This window comes from Notolabrus celidotus, chromosome 15, assembly GCF_009762535.1.
Source record: "Notolabrus celidotus isolate fNotCel1 chromosome 15, fNotCel1.pri, whole genome shotgun sequence".
Classification (NCBI taxonomy): Eukaryota; Metazoa; Chordata; class Actinopteri; order Labriformes; family Labridae; genus Notolabrus; species Notolabrus celidotus.
This window is the reverse complement of record NC_048286.1, coordinates 27091197-27108632: the sequence shown is the minus strand read 5'-3', so window position 1 is coordinate 27108632 and position 17436 is coordinate 27091197. Positions and strand designations below refer to the sequence as shown.

The 17436-nt window shown below is 40.7% G+C and overlaps 2 protein-coding genes across 2 annotated transcripts; both read left to right on the top strand.

Moving 5' to 3' along the window:
- The first annotated feature begins 357 nt into the window (after window positions 1-357).
- Window positions 358-8085, top strand: LOC117826236 (cysteine/serine-rich nuclear protein 1-like). The gene is made up of 5 exons (XM_034702168.1): window positions 358-491; window positions 2853-3055; window positions 5662-5924; window positions 6006-6308; window positions 6444-8085. Exons 2-5 carry the CDS (start codon window positions 2854-2856, stop codon window positions 7422-7424), a joined length of 1749 nt encoding a protein of 582 aa, XP_034558059.1. The 5' UTR covers window positions 358-491; window position 2853; the 3' UTR covers window positions 7425-8085.
- A 2338-nt stretch (window positions 8086-10423) lies between these two features.
- Window positions 10424-17407, top strand: LOC117827159 (Golgi reassembly-stacking protein 1-like). Its single transcript, XM_034703656.1, has 9 exons — window positions 10424-10613; window positions 12033-12113; window positions 12328-12531; window positions 12650-12736; window positions 12842-12972; window positions 13192-13321; window positions 13623-13740; window positions 14366-14509; window positions 14586-17407. Exons 1-9 carry the CDS (start codon window positions 10551-10553, stop codon window positions 15095-15097), a joined length of 1470 nt encoding a protein of 489 aa, XP_034559547.1. The 5' UTR covers window positions 10424-10550; the 3' UTR covers window positions 15098-17407.
- The last annotated feature ends 29 nt before the right edge of the window (window positions 17408-17436 follow it).

Genomic DNA, 17436 nt, shown 5'->3' with positions numbered 1-17436 from the left:
GTCTGCGTCAACGCAGTCAGGGGAGCTACGAAGATGAGATATGTGAGGCAAGATGATTCCCTGTAATAGCTACTTCCGGTTTCGTCTGGTGGAATGAGTCGAGATTTACGTACAGCTAAGATGAACTTGTGAGGTCATGTGTTTCCCCTTTATATATAGAAAAAGAAGCTATGTGTCATGATTTGCTTTTGTATTAGTTGGGTGGTCTATGTGAAGTTTATATGAAGGCTACATTTCAATAAAGAAATAACAGTTAGCTCGTCTGACAGTCACACGCATGCGCACTGAAGTTTTAAAAGAAGGTGTCATCTTGTTCCTTATCGTCTTATCTTTGGCAGCTCTGAGCCAGTCCTCTCATGTTCACACTGGTACTACTGTGAAGCTTCACATAAACACAGAGAGCACACAATGATCAGCTGGCTGGACTTTACTCATAACTTCGTGTCAATTACAACCTTCTTCTTTACTATGCTGCAGTAGTTTACCTTGTGGTGAGTAACTAACCAACAATCACTCTTTGAGTACAGTGATGTTTATTTAATGTGATAATGTGTTTTATTTCTAGCCTTATCCTTTTGAATGTGTATCAGAATTCGTATTGCGTTTACTTGGACAATGTTCGCATAGAAGTATGCGTTTCCATAAGAGGAGAGGGCAAATACTGAAACAAACTTTCCCCAACAACAACCAGACTGTCTGTACTTATAATTTCTGAAGTTTCCTCTGCTTTAAGGAGACTGTCAGTGTGCTAGACTATAATAAAGACTATGACAAAGAGGCTGACATACTTAGAAAGAGACAGACAGAAGGGGGTACAGACAGTGTTGTTATTGTGGTGGACCTGATCCCTGTGTGTCTGTGAGGGGTGAAGAGGTCACTCCTCGTGCTCTGCTCCTGTCACATCAGTTTTCATGTTCTGTTAATGGTTATGACATATTTGCACTTACTGTATTGCTTTTTTAAAATGCTCTTTATTTTGTACATGTCCTTTGAGGCATTGTAAAGCACTTTGTAACAGTTTTTGAAAAGTGCTCTTTAAATAAAGATTATTATTATTATATTATTATTAACGTGGGGATTTCAACACTACAGAGAAATTAACATGTACCAATTCTGCATCATGATTCTCAATTGCGTCACCATAAAAAAAGCCCTGCAGCCTTTGACAACTTCAGTGCTTTAATACAGTAACCTCCCCCCTCCTCCTCCTCCTCCTCCTCCTCCTCCTCCTTCTTGTGACTCACGTGAACGCGCCCGTGCACTTTGTGCTTTTGCTGCTTTGAACCTTTAAATTATAGATGTCTCTCAGTGGATACCCACGTGTACAGTAAGACTCCCCTGTCAGACATCAAATGTAATAAATGTAACATAACTGGGACGAGATTCAGCTAGAATAAGAGAGCAGTGCAGCATTAAGTCAAACTCTTCGCTTGTGTTTTTTTAAAGGAATATTTAAGAGTCATGTCACAGTGTTTTTCCTGCACAGATAAATCTCTTAACACCTCACTGCAGCCAGGATCATACAGTGTAAACAGTGTAACAGCACAAGAAGCTGTCTCTTGTTTCACCTCTTATTTGCTGGTGGATCCAGGAAGTGTCTCACACTGAGTGCACACACACATACTTTACACACACAAACACACACTGGTTCAACTATTTGCTCACTATGGACAATCAGAGGGTTCTTAGAGAGCACTTTGTCTTTTTCGAAAACACAGTTGCGGGACTGTTTTTCAGTGGCTCACATTTCTCTTTTGGACCAGAGGAGGGGTCAGTCCAAATCCTGGTCAGCTGCTTGCATTACTGTCACTCACTGGAGCATGGGGGAGTTTAAGGCACCTGAGGTCAAACTGTATGAAAGTGTGGACATTTTAGGATAGTTTAAGTTTTAAAACTTTGACACTGAACTCAGAGAGGAGAAAGAAAAAGTCATGACCAAATGAAGGTTTTTAAATGCTTTAACTGCAGCTAAAACTAAAGTGTTATGAGTTTTAAGGGGAAAACAATGGGATCAATCAAGAACATTGATGTACATTTGAATAATAGTTTATTTCTGATTTATCTGCATCCAATAGTCCGTACCATCCACTGTTCCACAAAAGGACTGAACAGTTTGCACACTGCTCACTTGTGTAACAGTCTATGTTGGAGCAGACTAATACCAGCGTTCTTTTGCTCAAACGGCTCTCTTTTACATCAAAATCCGCTTGGATTCTTTTCTTATCCCCATTAGCTTTGAGCGGCCCTGCTAAGGTTTGTAACCCTGAAATTACTCATGTTTGGATTTCTCTTCCTTGTTCACATCCAAAAATAGCAGCCACTTGAACCATTACACCCCCTCAGTCCTCAGCATGCAGCCATTGGACGCCCCGTTTCCAAGTATTCTCCACAAAAAACTTGAGGAATCATTGGAATGTTAATTACTCCGCTGGGGAAAAGAAAAAGATCTGTTCAGTTTTTTTTCTCTTTTACTCTCTCTTAAGTGCTCAGCTGGTGGTAAAGAGAAGTCAGGATTTCAGGTCATGTTTGTGCACTGAGGAAACATCAGTTTGTCTGATAAATGCTATCAAGATTTAATTAGCTTAAACAAACGTGTGTGCTGAAACCGGCTCAACCAGCAGAGTCGCAGCAGAAAGGAGGCGTCATTACTGCATTACTTTCGTGTTTGAAAGTCAGATTATTTGACTGTGTACATTAGGGCTCAAACAGCAGAGGAACCACATATTTCTTGTTGTGTTATTGGACATTTTCCTCATTGTTAATTCATTTATTTTCCTAGCAAAGCTGCTGTTTGGATGAGTATTGATCTGTGTGCGATGAATACTTAAACCTTGTTGTTTCTGTTTACACAGAATGTATTTCAACCACCACAGCCAAACAATGAGAGGCATCCTGAAGAGAAAGTTCACAGAGGTAGAAGACAATCCCTGCTACTCCTCCTCCTCCTCTTCTTCTCCTGCCTCCTCAGAATGGGAGTCAGATGGGGAGAGCAGCCCCTCTGCAAACAACCAGGATGTCACACCTCACAGCTCGTCCTCACCCACCAGTTCACCCCGTAAGTCTTTTAACCCGCAACCACCATGTCACTTTTTTTTCTGCCCCTCTTTCAAATAATGCAAACCTCTTCCTTATCAGGTCTTTTTTCCATCTGTGTTTTATAGGTGTGTCTCTTATCAGCCTGTGGCAGCGTGGGTATGAAAACCCAAAGCTGAGTGCGGCTCTAGATAATAATACACAGAGAATGACTCGCCTTGACTCTGTCCGCTTGGGTGAAGATCATTTGACTGAGCAATAGGATGTTGTGGAATGGATTTGAATAGAAGGTCCCTTTAAACAAGTAATATCAAATGGCCTCATTAAGATATCACAGGACTGCACAGAGGGCTTCCAATAGTAAAGTAGTCTGCAGGTATTGTTGTCCACAGTCTTAAGTACATGTTGGTTGTTTTCAGTCACATTGAGTCATGGAGCAAACAGTGCCACAGTGTGGATCTTTTCAGACTCACAGAGCAGCTGAGACCAGCTTAGTCAGCTGCTTTTGGAACCAGAGTTCAGCCTCAGTAATGTGTGAGGGTTAGATCATCTGTTGAAGTAAACTGTTAAACAAACAGTGACCAGAGAGATACTGAACACTGAGCTGAGGCATAATTAATAGAGTGACTCATTAAAGAATAAGTTCTCATCATGTTGTGGTTTAACTTCAGTGAACAGCAGGTAGAGCCTGGCTTTCTCATTTCCTCCCTGTACAGTTAATCTGCTGTACGGGATCCTCCGCCTGGTATTTCCTCCTCCTCCTCACATGTATGTTTTTAGACTGACCCAGGCCTCTGCAGGGAAACACTTCAAGTGTGTCACCTGGTGGCCACTCAGAGACCTGCAGAAAATAAAGCCAGAGCCTGTGTTTACCTTTTGTTGTGTTTGCGATAGTTGTGGTTTGAAGAGTTAGTCTGAGAGAAAAGTCGCTGGCCTTTGTCAAAATCATTTTTGTAATCAATCAATCTTTATTTGTATAGCACCAAATCACAACAAACGCTATCTCAAGACACTTTTACAAACAAAGCAGGTCTAGACCGTACTCTATGTTCTATTATTAACAAAGACCCAACATCAAGACAGGATAAGACTCATCTTAATCCACCGTGAGCATTGCACCTCACAGCAGCAAGGACAAACTTCCTTTAACAGGCAGAAACTTCAGGCAGAACCAGACTCGTATTAGACAGACCTCTGCCTCGACCAAGTTAGGGTTGGAAAGAGGGATAGAGGAGAATAAAAGAGAGAGCGAGCGATTGTAAGGACATTTATATCTCCTTGATATTACAATATACCAGAAATGTAAAACTACAGCCATTACTTGTTTTTAGTTATTGATTTTAGCAACTTTAACTGTTATAATAATAATAATAATAATAATAATAATAATAATAATAATAATAATAATGCATTTTATTTATTGGTGCCTTTCTTGACACTCAAGGTCACCTGACATCATTAAACCAGCTTATAACTGTATTACTAATGCAATAGAGGTGAGCTCTTGTACTATACTCTAGAAAAGGATCGTCCCCTCTTATCACTTATCATTATAATGAAGGAGAAATTAAAGAGGGAGGTATAGCTTGGAAAACTGTCACTAACACTTGGAACACGGACCTTTATGTAACAATTAATGATAGATTCATCTGAGTATCTTCTTTAATGAACTTAGTTTCATCCTCTGTCCTCCTATCAGGTTCTGAAATCTGTTTGTATTACGTATCATCGTTGCAAGTGGCTGAACATTTCTGCTCACGACTTACCATCTCTTTTCATAAGATCATATTGAGACTGCAGAATTTGAGGAATACATCTATGTCACTGTTTAATATTGGTAATGATTTGACATGTGATTAATAAATGTTTGCTAGAACTCAAAATTTCCATCTGCTGTTTAATATACAAAATACAATACAAATCAGTTTGCAAATTTAATCCAAAAAACTTTAATTTGTACGTTAAAATAATCTAGGATGGATGAATGGTAGCAGATAGCTCACTTGAACGTCAACTGACTGCTTCAAAATGGTGTGAAATCACAACCATTACACCCTACTAGGATCACATGGCTGTAATATAATAGTAAAAGCATACATGCTGAGTGAGAAGGCAGTGATTGTTTACATACACAAAATATTTTTCCTAGTTTATTGAAATGAATGTAGACTTTTTTCATGTGTTTAACACAAATGCTCACAATGTGATAACAATTAAACTATGATTTTGTTTTTGTGCTGCTCTCTCCCAAATCCGTGACTGTGTTTTTTTGTACAGATTTTCTGAAATGATGTTATAGTTGCCATAGTTGCAGGTGGCTAGTAATGTTTACCTGCCTGAGTATTTTCTGACCCTGCCTCACTGATTCAAGTCTACCTGAACATTTCGTTCTTATATAAATCTACCTGAACCCCCTCTCTTGTTGATTTTTATTTGTTTAGAAAAGCTGGTTCATAAATACTTTTATAATAAGTCCCAAAAGTAAGACCAGAATGCACCACTCAGATTGTTTTCGACCATGTTGGACTGATGTAGCAGAGTTGTGCAAGGAGTCTGACAGACGTGTTCATGTTTCGTTGACCTGACCTGACTCACACTTTTCTGTTTGTGTTTTTCTTGCACAATCAGTCCGGTCCATCCTGAAGAGGCCAAGACTCGCAGGCTCACGGAGCAACTTGCAGTTTGACCGGGTGACGGTGTTCAGTTTCCCGCGATGTCAGGGCTTCACCAGCGTGCCAAGCCGAGGAGGAGCCACTCTGGGCATGGTGCGACAACACAGCAGCCTCCAGAGTTACACGATAGCTGAACACGCTCTGGAGCAGCGGCACAGACACAGAGAGATCCTCCGGGAGAGAGTGAGAGCAGAGAGGTTCGAGGCTCTGAAACAAAAAGTGAGTTTATTTCACTTCTACTTCAGCTTTCATCGCTTCCCTATGCAACTGTTGTCTTACTTTATGTTATTCTGATTCCAGTTGATCATCAGCGGTGCCATTGACCAGATAGAAGCAGAGAGGCTCACGATGGATCAGATCCCAGGTGGAGATGCTGAAGTCCACATCAGTGATGCTGAGCTGGAGGAGGGAAGTTTCCTGCAGCCATACTCCTCCAGACAGCGGCAGGCTCTCCTCCTGGCGGCAGGGGTGAAGCGTGTAGACCGGGAAGAGAAAAGGCAGCTTCATGCTCTGAGAGTCTCCCGAGAGGCCTGCGGATGTGACTGTCAGGGCTTCTGTGAGCCAGAGACCTGCGCCTGCAGTCTGGCAGGAATCAAGTGTCAGGTATAACACAGAACCAAAACTCCATCATTCTCATATAGTTGGATTTGCTATTTCATCATGTGGTATGATTAAAGTGGTCTTTGCACTTGATTACCCTGAGCCCTGAGTTAATGTTGCTGCTGTTTTCACACGCAGGTGGACCGCTTTAACTTTCCGTGTGGCTGCAGTAAAGACGGCTGTGGAAACACTCAGGGACGCATCGAGTTCAACTCCAGACGTGTGCAGACTCATTACATCCACACCGCCATGAGACTGAAGCTGGAGAGGAGACTGCAGAATGACACACTGAGCCAGGAGGACCAGGCAGGACTACAAGAGGACCTTGAGAAGCATGTGGACCAGGAGGAGACCTGTCAGGTGCAGAGTGAACAGGAAAATATCTGTCCCTTTGGCTTCAGCATGGAGGAAGATGCCTTTCCTCTCACCATGCCTGCAACTCCTACCTATCATTTCAGCCCAGAGCGTTTGGTTGAGGAGAACAGCTGCAGCAGCGACATGACCGAGTCCTCTTCATCCTCCTCTGACTCTGACACAGGAGGAGGTATCAACGGGAGTCAGAGTCTACCTGGAGTCGACGAAGCAATGTCACACTCACTCGACATTTGTGACTCTGACAATCAAAGTTACTCGTCGTGCAGTCAAAAGAATCAAACAGGAGAACCAATATCGCTGCACAGCACCAACTCGACCAGCTACAGCACACAGACAGACAATATGCGACCACAGACGGACAGCACATCAACAGTGAACACAAACAGGAACTTACTGACCGATTACCTTGATGAGAACGCAAACCAATCCAGAGACTTCTTTGACGATGACTCTCTTGAGGGCTTCCCCCGCACACCCTCCCCCACTGTGGACTATTCCTCGGGTATGTACATGGACCTGAGCCTCTCCTCCGACTCGGACCTTGAGTTTTTCAACAGTGACTACACCTCTGGACCTCTGCACAGCTCTTTCAAAGCACACAGACACACAGACAGCTTTTACCAGCCTCAGCTGTTTAGCTCTGTTAGCCTGCCACAGTACGAGTCGAGCACCTACCTCCTGGAGTCTCTGATCGGCCTGACTGAGCCAAACACAGAGCAGGTCATCAACACTCAGCTTATGTAGCTGATCAGTGCATTCTGGTGACATTACAAGAGACTGGGTAAAAGATTTTAATGTATGAAGCACTGTATGTATTTGTAATATTTTAATGTACAAAGAACGATTGATGAAATATTTTTCATTACTGGATATTTTTTCTATTGCCTAAAAAACTGCCTTTAACCACACTTGAGAATTAATATATGTCTGTTTTTGTTTTTGTTTTTTTTATCCCTGAGTCTTTATAATGATCTCTGAAATGCTATTTAATGTCTTACACCACAGCCACAGAGAATATGTGGATTAGACAAAGGCCATGCATTACCTTCAAAGGAGTACTCTGCTCCAGTGCAGCTCTCTCATCATGGTTCATTATAAGTTCAAATACTTGTTGTTGGTCTCAATCTAAATTCTCCTTTTTAAAGAGGATCATATTTTTATTTCTTTTAAGTATTTATTCAGAACGTCACATTAGTAAAAATAATTTAAAAAATGTTATTCTGAGAATTATTGCCCAAGATATCAGAATTAAAGTTCACATTCTTCTGGCAGCTGGCCATGGTGTAAGAGGGATAATCCACTTGAACTGCCTGGCTGATTTTGAATTGTCAGACTTATGCTTCACAAAATGTTTGTAAGAACTCTACCAGAGTAAAACTAATAAAAACATTTGTATTTATTTTAATCACTGATTTGAGAGTTTTTTAATTACTGTTATTTTACTGTGCATGTCGAGTTCATGTGACGAAAACAAAGCTGGGAAAGCATCAAGTTATGGGAGCACTCATAATGACAACAGTGAAGACACTTAACTCCGCTTTCTGAGTCCAATGTTTGAAATCTGCTGTGAAATGTTTCAAGATGCAGAAGTCTTAAATAGACATGCATCCATTAATTTAATCTTGAAGTTAATCAGTCGTTTTCTTAACGGTGCAGTGTGTAGGATTTAGCAGCATTTAGCAGAAAAAACTTAGTAGAGATGGAAGATATTCATAAGTTTGTTTTAACAAGTGTGTTATCACCTACTGGTTTGTTTCTGTTACCTCAGTATGAATCATTTATATTTATTTGGAGCAGGCCCTTTCCACATAGGCTGCCATTTTGCACCGCCATGTTTTTACCTTAGCACAGAACAGATATACTATTACCAATTATTTTTATGTTCAGTGAGTGGCTGTGGGAAATGCACCAGTTGTTTTTGATAACTTGTAAACTTGACAAACGCAGGATCATCCTCAAAGGCCACCTTTGCTTCATTGACGTGAGGGGTGTGAGTAAGGGAGCATTGCAAACTAAAGTCTGACCCCAAGATATATCACCATTCCCATTTTTACACACAGTACCTTTAAGAGCTTGACTTGACTGGTATCCCCAGAGATGAGAAGGCACAAAACAAACATAGAGATAAGCTGAACAAACTCATCAGTGTGGGAAATGGCCACATGGCATAATGCAGTCTTGCCTTTTACAGTGACCAGCCTAGTCGGTTGTTTTACTAAGTCATCTTAAAATGATCCTGCTATCAAGAGTAATCAAGCTCTGCTGTCTGGAGATTACAAAGAATAAGTCATGGTCTTAAGAAAAACTAAAAAGGAAAAAAAACCCACATTATAACTGGAAATAATAATAATGATATGGAATTAAATGTAGGGATATGTATGTCCAAAGCAAAGATTCAGTTAACCTGCAAACACAATGACACCAGAACTGTTTCTCTTAACCCTCTTATTATCATTGGGGTCAATTGGAGCCCATTCAGTGTTTAACGTCTCTAAATTAATGATTAACTTAATTTTTTTTTGCCTTCATATTTCATGACTTTTCCTAAATCAATGGGGACAACTGGGTAAACATACAATTAAAATGTTGATATGTTCCAATTTCAAAAACAGTTTTTGCTGTATAAATCATAAGAAATATCAACATTTTACACACATTTGTTTTAGTTGTTTTGGATGATATTGAGGTCCCAATAAGATACAATGTTCAAACCTAAAAAAGCCTCCTTTAGAGCTTTAATCTAACGTAACCATACCTGGAACAGGAGATGGGATCAAACTGCCAACCTTTATATTGAGATATAATATTTCCAGCCACCATGTTTCTAAAGACAGTCATGATGTGTCCTGTGTCATACATTTTGATATCATAGAAACAAGGCAGGGCCGACGAGAGCATGACAAAAGTCCCTCTAAATGCTTTAAATTATGTTTATGCTTGAAATGTATTTTATTTAAAGGGCTATTTAGATAGTCAACAACAGTGGCGGTTCTGGGGAGGGGCCAACAGGGGCCAGTGCCCCTGTAAAACTGAACCTGGACCCACCTGTGGCCCCCCCTCCAAACCAAAATAATATTATACAATAAAAAAAGCTTCGGTATATGTTACAGGCAGAACACATGCGTGTGGCACTTGGTTCCAGTCCCTTAGAGCGCTAAGGGACTCATGTTGAGTGTAAACAGCCAAACATCTGCTGTCAGTCTGCATTTTGATATAGTACACAGTAGTATATATGTCTAGTATATAGGGATGCACTGATGTTTTGCCAGTTTGTTCTCAGCCAGTCCTCGCCCTTCTCAGTCTCTTTTGTCAGGGTTGAATGTGTCCCTCTGACAACACCCTTGGCCCCAGCCTGCCCCCCCCCCAGTAAAATTGGTCTAGAACCGAAACATAAGGTACCTGAAACAAAAACTTGGGTAACAATCAGCTTCTGGTGGTTTAAACTGCTGGGATCAAATTTACCCCAATGATAAAGATGCGACTAAATTTGAGGGTAACATGGTTAAAGGAGATTGAGTCATTTGACTTAAATGGAACCTGTAATTTCCTGAATGAGTCTACAGTGGTTCTTTTGTACATAACACGCTGAATATGTAAAAATCAAAAGGTAGCCCACATAGTTCCTGTTAGTAGAAGTTGCCTTAATATCAGTTTTTTTGTTCTTTATTTGTGAGATGGGACTTTATGGGAGGGACTTACACCGGAACTGTGTTGTTTGCGCATGCGCCGTGTAATCTCCTGCTCGATACCTGCGATGTTCGATTATTTTGGACTGCAGACAAGATGGCCGCGGACTGTCAGGCGAAATAATTCTCCCACTCTTTTAATTTTGTGTTAATACTGGCTAATATTTGACAGTTTCCGGCAGACATGGGTTTATCACAGAGTGCAGAAGTATCCGAGGGAGGGACGTATGGATACCACGTGCACGGCGTAAGAAACCCTCTCTGTTTTTGTGTTTGGGACAGCGTGTACAGCAGATTATCATCAAATCATTCTGGGTGCTATGCTAACCATCAGCTGCTGCTCACCAACCGGACTAACCTGATGAGCTGGCACTGTTCCCCTGAAGATACTGAGAGTTCACACAATGCAACACGAGATTCTGATGCATTAATGTTCATTTTTGAGCTTTTTGTAGAGAAAGACCAAATCTTTAGAGGAGTTTAATTTAAAATGCTCACACTCTTCTGCACAGTACAATGGGGTGCAATGCATTACGTAGTGCATAGATTTTGGTTCCTGTAAGAATATAGATTACAGGCTGTAAAAGGCTGGCATATTGTGCATTATAATTGAATAAGCATGGTCAGATTGATCACATTAGTTGTGCAGTTGATGCACAGAAGTTGAGTCAGTACATCTTGTACGACAGTAATTTGAATCCGAAGCTGACGTGTTTACTAAAACGATGGTTTTCATTATTAGATACTTTAGTTATATTAATGAAAGCTTTTATTGGCATGATGAATGGACTTCTTTAAGATCCTTTTATACTCTAGTAATAAACAAAGACAGCATTCTAAGATTACTGTATGTCACTTTAGTGCTGGATGATAAGCGAGTTGATGGAGAGAGATTAAGAAGCAGGTTTTACTGCTGTGTGATTTAGACAGATTTAACTTGAGTGTTCTTATTTTATTCTTATTTTGTATTATTGATTTACTATTTTATTATTGCATTGTTATGTTTTATTATTTTTTATTACATTATTATTCTTATTATTTTATAATTGTATTATGTTTTAGTATTGCATTATTATGTTTTATTTAATTATTGCATTTTAATGTTTTATTATTTTATTATTGCATTGTTTAAATAATATTTTTTTTCATGTTTTATTATTTTATTATTGCATTATTATGTTTTATTATTGCATTATTGCATTATTATACTTTATTATTGCATTACTATTTTTTATTATTGCATTATTGCATTATTATTATTTTGTATTATTTTATTATTGCATTATGTTTTGTTATTGCATTATGTTTTATTAAATTTTTTTTTCATGATGTTTTATTTTATTATTATGTTTTATTATTTTATTATTATGTTTTAATATTTTGATACTGCATGATTATGTTTTAATATTTTATTATTGCATTATGTTTTATTATTTTTTATTTTTTTATTATTATTTTGTATTTTTGCATTATTATTATTATTTTTTAAGCTACACATTTTATCTAGAAATTATATTCATTAGTTCAAGATTTAATCATGACTAGTTCCAGCTCATTACTGTAGCGGTGCAGTTATTCAGAAGGCTGATCAAATTCCAAATAGTAGTGATCCAAAGTCAAAGGGGGAGCACTACAAGTTGTCCTCATACTTGTGTTGGTTTGACAGGTGCAGCCGAGTTCTCCTGCAGAGAAGGCCGGACTGCAGCCTTTCTTTGACTTCATCCTGTCTCTGGACAGCAGAAGACTGGTGAGTAATAAAGGCTGGATAAGAAGAAAGAGTCAAAGGGATTTGCAAAAGTAAACTTTCCCCCTCCTTTGTAAACTGTTTTAATATTTAATCCAAACACACCTGTCAGGAATTTTATTTTAAATATCTACGATGGCATCTTTCTTTTTAAAAACTGTATGAAACTGTATTACACGCTATTAAATGTCTTGCTTTATCCTCCTCCTGTCAACAGAATGAGGAGAACGAGCAGCTGAAGGAGATCCTGAAAGCCAATGTGGAGAAGGCAGTGAAGATGGAGGTTTACAGCACCAAAACACTGAGAGTCCGTGAGCTGGAGGTGATGCCCAGTAACATGTGGGGGGGGCAGGGCCTACTGGGGGCCAGTGTTCGCTTCTGCAGCTACCAAGGAGCCAACGAGAACGTCTGGCACGTTCTGGTGAGTGTTTAAAATGAAGACCGTGGAAAATCAAACCAACTGACCTGATTCTTACATCAGCTTTTCACTCATCACCCCACCACAGCTTCATCTGCTGTTTTGTTTCTCTCAACAATAGGACGTTGAAGCCAGCTCTCCTGCTGCTCTGGCCGGGCTTCAGCCACACACTGACTACATTGTCGGAGCTGATCAAGTGATGCAAGATGTAAGCCTCCTGTTCATTTCCTTCTGATAGACTTGTTGTAAACCGTATCTATTCAGAAATGTTTGAAGGCTGAGTTTCAGTTAATCCAGAGCTTCTGATTTCCAGTCAGAAGACTTCTTCTCGCTGATCGAGGCTCACGAAGGGAAGCCTCTAAAGCTGCTGGTGTACAACACACAGACGGACGCCTGTAGGGAGGTGGTGGTCACACCGAATGGAGCATGGGGTGGAGAGGGCAGGTGCGTGACAGTACTGATGTACTCTAATAGACTTCCTTGAGAACTCACCTAAATGAAGTAATGTTTCTTTGAGCAGCCCTCATGAGAGCCTGAATGAACAGAAAGATGCATGCACACTGGATTGCACAGAGTCAGTCGGTGCGGCTGTTTCAGATCATATGGTGTGTTGAGAGTTAGTGCTATGGTGGATTTTTAATCATTTCAAATGTTTCCTCTCAGTTTGGGTTGTGGCATTGGTTATGGTTACCTGCACCGGATACCTGCACTCCCTGAAGCTTCCACAGAAACTCCCTCTCTCCCTGTCCCTGAGGAACTCTCTGCAAAGCTGCCTGCTCATGGATACACAGAGGTAAATCTTAATTAGTGCTGCTGCTAAAGAATACGCTCTCTGAATAACTCACTCATTTATATTTTGAAGTGATTAGTCTATGAACTAAAAAAGGAGATATACAAAAATAAACTGAGAAGCTAAAATCAACAGATGTTGATCTCCTTTGAAAGATTAACTGTTTATCTTCTTGTTTCATCTCCATCACATCAATTAATGTGTCTTTGCTCTCTCACTGCTAAATTATCTAATGACTGACTTGATGTCCTGTAAGATGGGATCAACTATTTGAAGAGAGAGTAACGCTCTTTATTGTTTTCAGGCACCTTTGTTGGCACCTTCATACCAAAGTGATGATGCTGATGATATGTTGGACCCGGAGCAGGTCACCCTCCAGGAAGCTCCTCTCCCTCCACCTGTGCAGAGAGTCATGGACCCCGGTCAGTTCACTGATTTTCTACCTGCATCCGAAGTTTTTAATACACACCAGGCATCTTGCATCAATAGAAATAACACAATCTCAACTCCACCCACCATAGATTCAAATCAAACCTTTATGTATAGATACAAATCACACTGGACCACTGCTGGGGAATGTAGTCCCCTAACATAAAGCATTGGACACACTGCACACCTGTGAAGTGTATGCTACCACATGACCTGTATTAACTGCTGCAGCTCGTGCAAAGTGTCAGCTTCTGACAGCCCGGTGTCTTCACACTGAGGAAGTGTAAAAGTGTGTCATCTTTTGTAAATTTGTTTTGTCCTTCAGGGCCACCGTAGTTTAAACAGAACTCTAAAATCATAGTGAAAGATGTGCACATGCTCCATCTAGGCCACGAGCCATGTGGAGCATGTAGGATAAAAAGGTGATACTTGCAGTGCTTGTGGCTCACGCTGCTTTTGAGGCTCTCCTGATCCGTTATTCTGGATGCTCAAATGAAATGGGAGGAGTTCTCTGTTTCACTGCTCACGTGTGCAATGACTAGGCATGAAAAATAATAAAAAGAAGCAGCGTTCATTCAAATAGATTCTCATCAGCTGTGTCTTGTTTTTGTTTTCCAGGTTTCTCAGACTCTGAGGGGGCAGTGATGAACCCTGACCCCTCAGACCTGATGGACAGACTGGATCTGTCCATGTCCTCCATCGACATGACCAACACTGCACTGGCTATGCATGAGGAGAAGGAGGGAGAGATCTCTGGTATTGGTAAGTTCAACCTGTTGTCCTGCGGCTTTGATTTGAAGATAATGAAGGGATTCTAAAGTCTGTATTTCTTGTACAGAGGAACTGGAGGACAGCGTGCTGATTTCATCACCAGCAGCAGCAGAAGAGGATGATCAGGCACTGGAGCTGAGCTCTGAAGCCGCCATGGACCTCTCCTCTGCTCTTGCTTCTAATGACACTTTGTCAGATTCAGGCATCCCCCCGGCTGAAACTTCTCACCTCATCCCAGAGTTCACAGACCCACCGGTCTCCTTGAGTGAGAGCAGCATTAGCCCACCTATGAGTGCATCATCTCCCCCCACTGAGTCCCCTGAGCCCCCTGCAGAGCCCCATGCAGAGACCCCCGCAGAGCCCTCTGTTCCAACTGAAGACCCTCCCTGCCCGTCCCCCCTTGACCTCCTCCCACCTTCTGCTGTGACTGAGCCGATGGCAGAGGACTCTCTCGCTCAGGCCATCGAGGAAGCAACTGGGCCTGCTGACGAGTCTGCAGATCCTCTAGAGTCAGATTGTGCTCACCACTGCAGCCACGAGTGCAGTGAGGAGGAAGCAGAAGAGCAGCATGTTGAGTAAGCTTGTATCAGGCCAGAAGCACAGTGCAGAGAGAAGCTGACAATCACTGGGGCTTTTTTTTTTTTTTTTTAAAGAAACACTAAAGAGAAAGAGCAGGAAAGAGTAAGGGAAGAACTGATAGTCTTACAGACACAGGCCTGTTTGCTCCTGGTATTAACACGTGTCCTGAGTGATCTGATCTGAAGTGGACAGCTTTGCACCCAAGACATACTGAGGGTTGAAGTTGTCTTGGCCCCATTTTTTAATCAATTTGTACAGTAATGAGTGCCACACTGAAGGGCAACCTAATCTCTTTTTATAATTATTTCTAACAAGTCTTCACTGTCTGGTGAAACTCTTTATTTGTCACATTCCAGTAGCTTAATAATTTAGCCAAACATAGATTGTTTACATTTTTAATGTTTGTATTGACATTATGCTTTCCTTGTCTGAGAGTGAGACAGCGCCTGGGATTTTACCCATGAGTGCTTCATCTTTATGAGTAATTTTATTTTATTTTTAAATAAAACATTAAAAAGTGTGTCAGTAATCACCTGCACACTGTCATTAGTTTTATGATTTTGTATTTTATAAAGCTTTGGGTTTATTTGCATCATGAGTGGTGATGTAAGATCTCATTCTGATGCCAGATTCAAACAGCTGCACTCTGAGGCAGTTTTTGAAACCACCTACTATATTAGCAGTGCGTACTGATTTGGCCAAAATTCTGTTTGTAGTATGTAAGAGCAAAATCTGCAGTATGCCAAAATTTTCCCGGATGTCTACTGATTCAGGAAAATTTCACAGTATGCATCGGACCAGTCTGCCTCGCGTACTGTTTCCCACAATGCACAGCGCTCGTTCTGCTTTTTATTTTTTCTTCTTTTTTGATGGGGGAACTCAGTTTTTAGGTACTGTAAGAATTATTAAATTACATAAAAACACTTCCTAACTTTTTAAATCATAAGTAGATGCTAAAGAAGCAGTTTTGCTATCAGCTTGGCCACTGTTTCTGCTTCCTGAAACTGAAAATTCTGTGACGTCTGACCCAGCATACTGCAACACCGATTGAACAGAACAGTCATACTTCCTACTAAATTCAAAAGCAGTATGTAGTGGGTAGTACCCACTGCCTGCTACATTAGTTGGTAGGATGTAGCAGGCTGTTTCGAAAACAGCCAGTGACTTTGCTCTAAATAACGGGCCCTGTAAACACGCTCCTCCATGGGCTCCTACCTGCTTTAAAGGCAAAGTACCCTTAGTCCTTTAGTCCCCCCCCGGTCCAATGTCCCTGCCTTCATAGCTGTCCACTTGTGACTGGACCACTCAGGACACACATTAGTACCAGGTGTTCACACTGATCAGTGAGAGGTTCCTAAGTCAGAACAGTTTCACAGAAACCAGCATTAACATTCAAGTAGAAAAACACAATTAGTTCTATGTGTGAGAATTTTAAGTTACTGCCTATAAGGTCAAAAAGTGAGCTATGTTTCCTGGTGCAAATTTAGAATTTATACGGGTGACAAAATTTGCCTCTGGTACAGTAATGTGGTGCATACTTAAACACTTCCAAAGAGAAACACTAACATTTATTGAGGCAAAGCACGACTGCACCTTCACGTCCAGAACACTATCAAGTTATAAAGCTAACAGGCTGTTGGCAGCTCAGACGAGCTGTTGTAGTCTGGTGCTGCGGTGATGCGTCTGCTGCCAATGTGTTTGAGAAGCTGATCATGAATCCAACATTAAAGTTTTTATATCAACAGCTGAATGAGAGGGAACTTTTCTAGTAGTTTGAAAACACGAGGTTAAGTGTTTTTTTTTCTGTCATGAGGGAAGTTAGTAAAAGTTTGAACCCCAGACTGAACGAGGTCAGTGTCTTTAAACAGTCTTTAGATTCATGAAGCCATGCATCCTGTGATCTGTGTGAAAAGATCTGTACTGCTTCTATCGCTGGAATTATGTCCCCTTCATCTCATTCATAACTATTCTTACTGTGTAATTATGCTGATCTATGCAACAGTAGACGAGTGCTGCCTCTGATTGACAGGTAATGCTATGACTCCGTAGGTAATAAACCTTTCATACACACTGAACACTAAGTCTGGAAACAGTGATGCTGCCGTCGAGTCACGTCTCTTTAGAGGGCTTCTACATGTTCTTCACAAAGTAGGTGCTAGTGTGTGAAATAATGAAAAGTATTTTTTCAGATATTTTATCAAGTAATCGTATGTTTTATTAGGAATGAGTGCAGAGTCTTCTGATGAATGTGAAATGGGTGAATCTGATGGTCAAACAATCATATCACTGAATTAAAAAAAAGAAATAGTCCCTTGTGTTTTTCTGTTTTCTTCACTCAA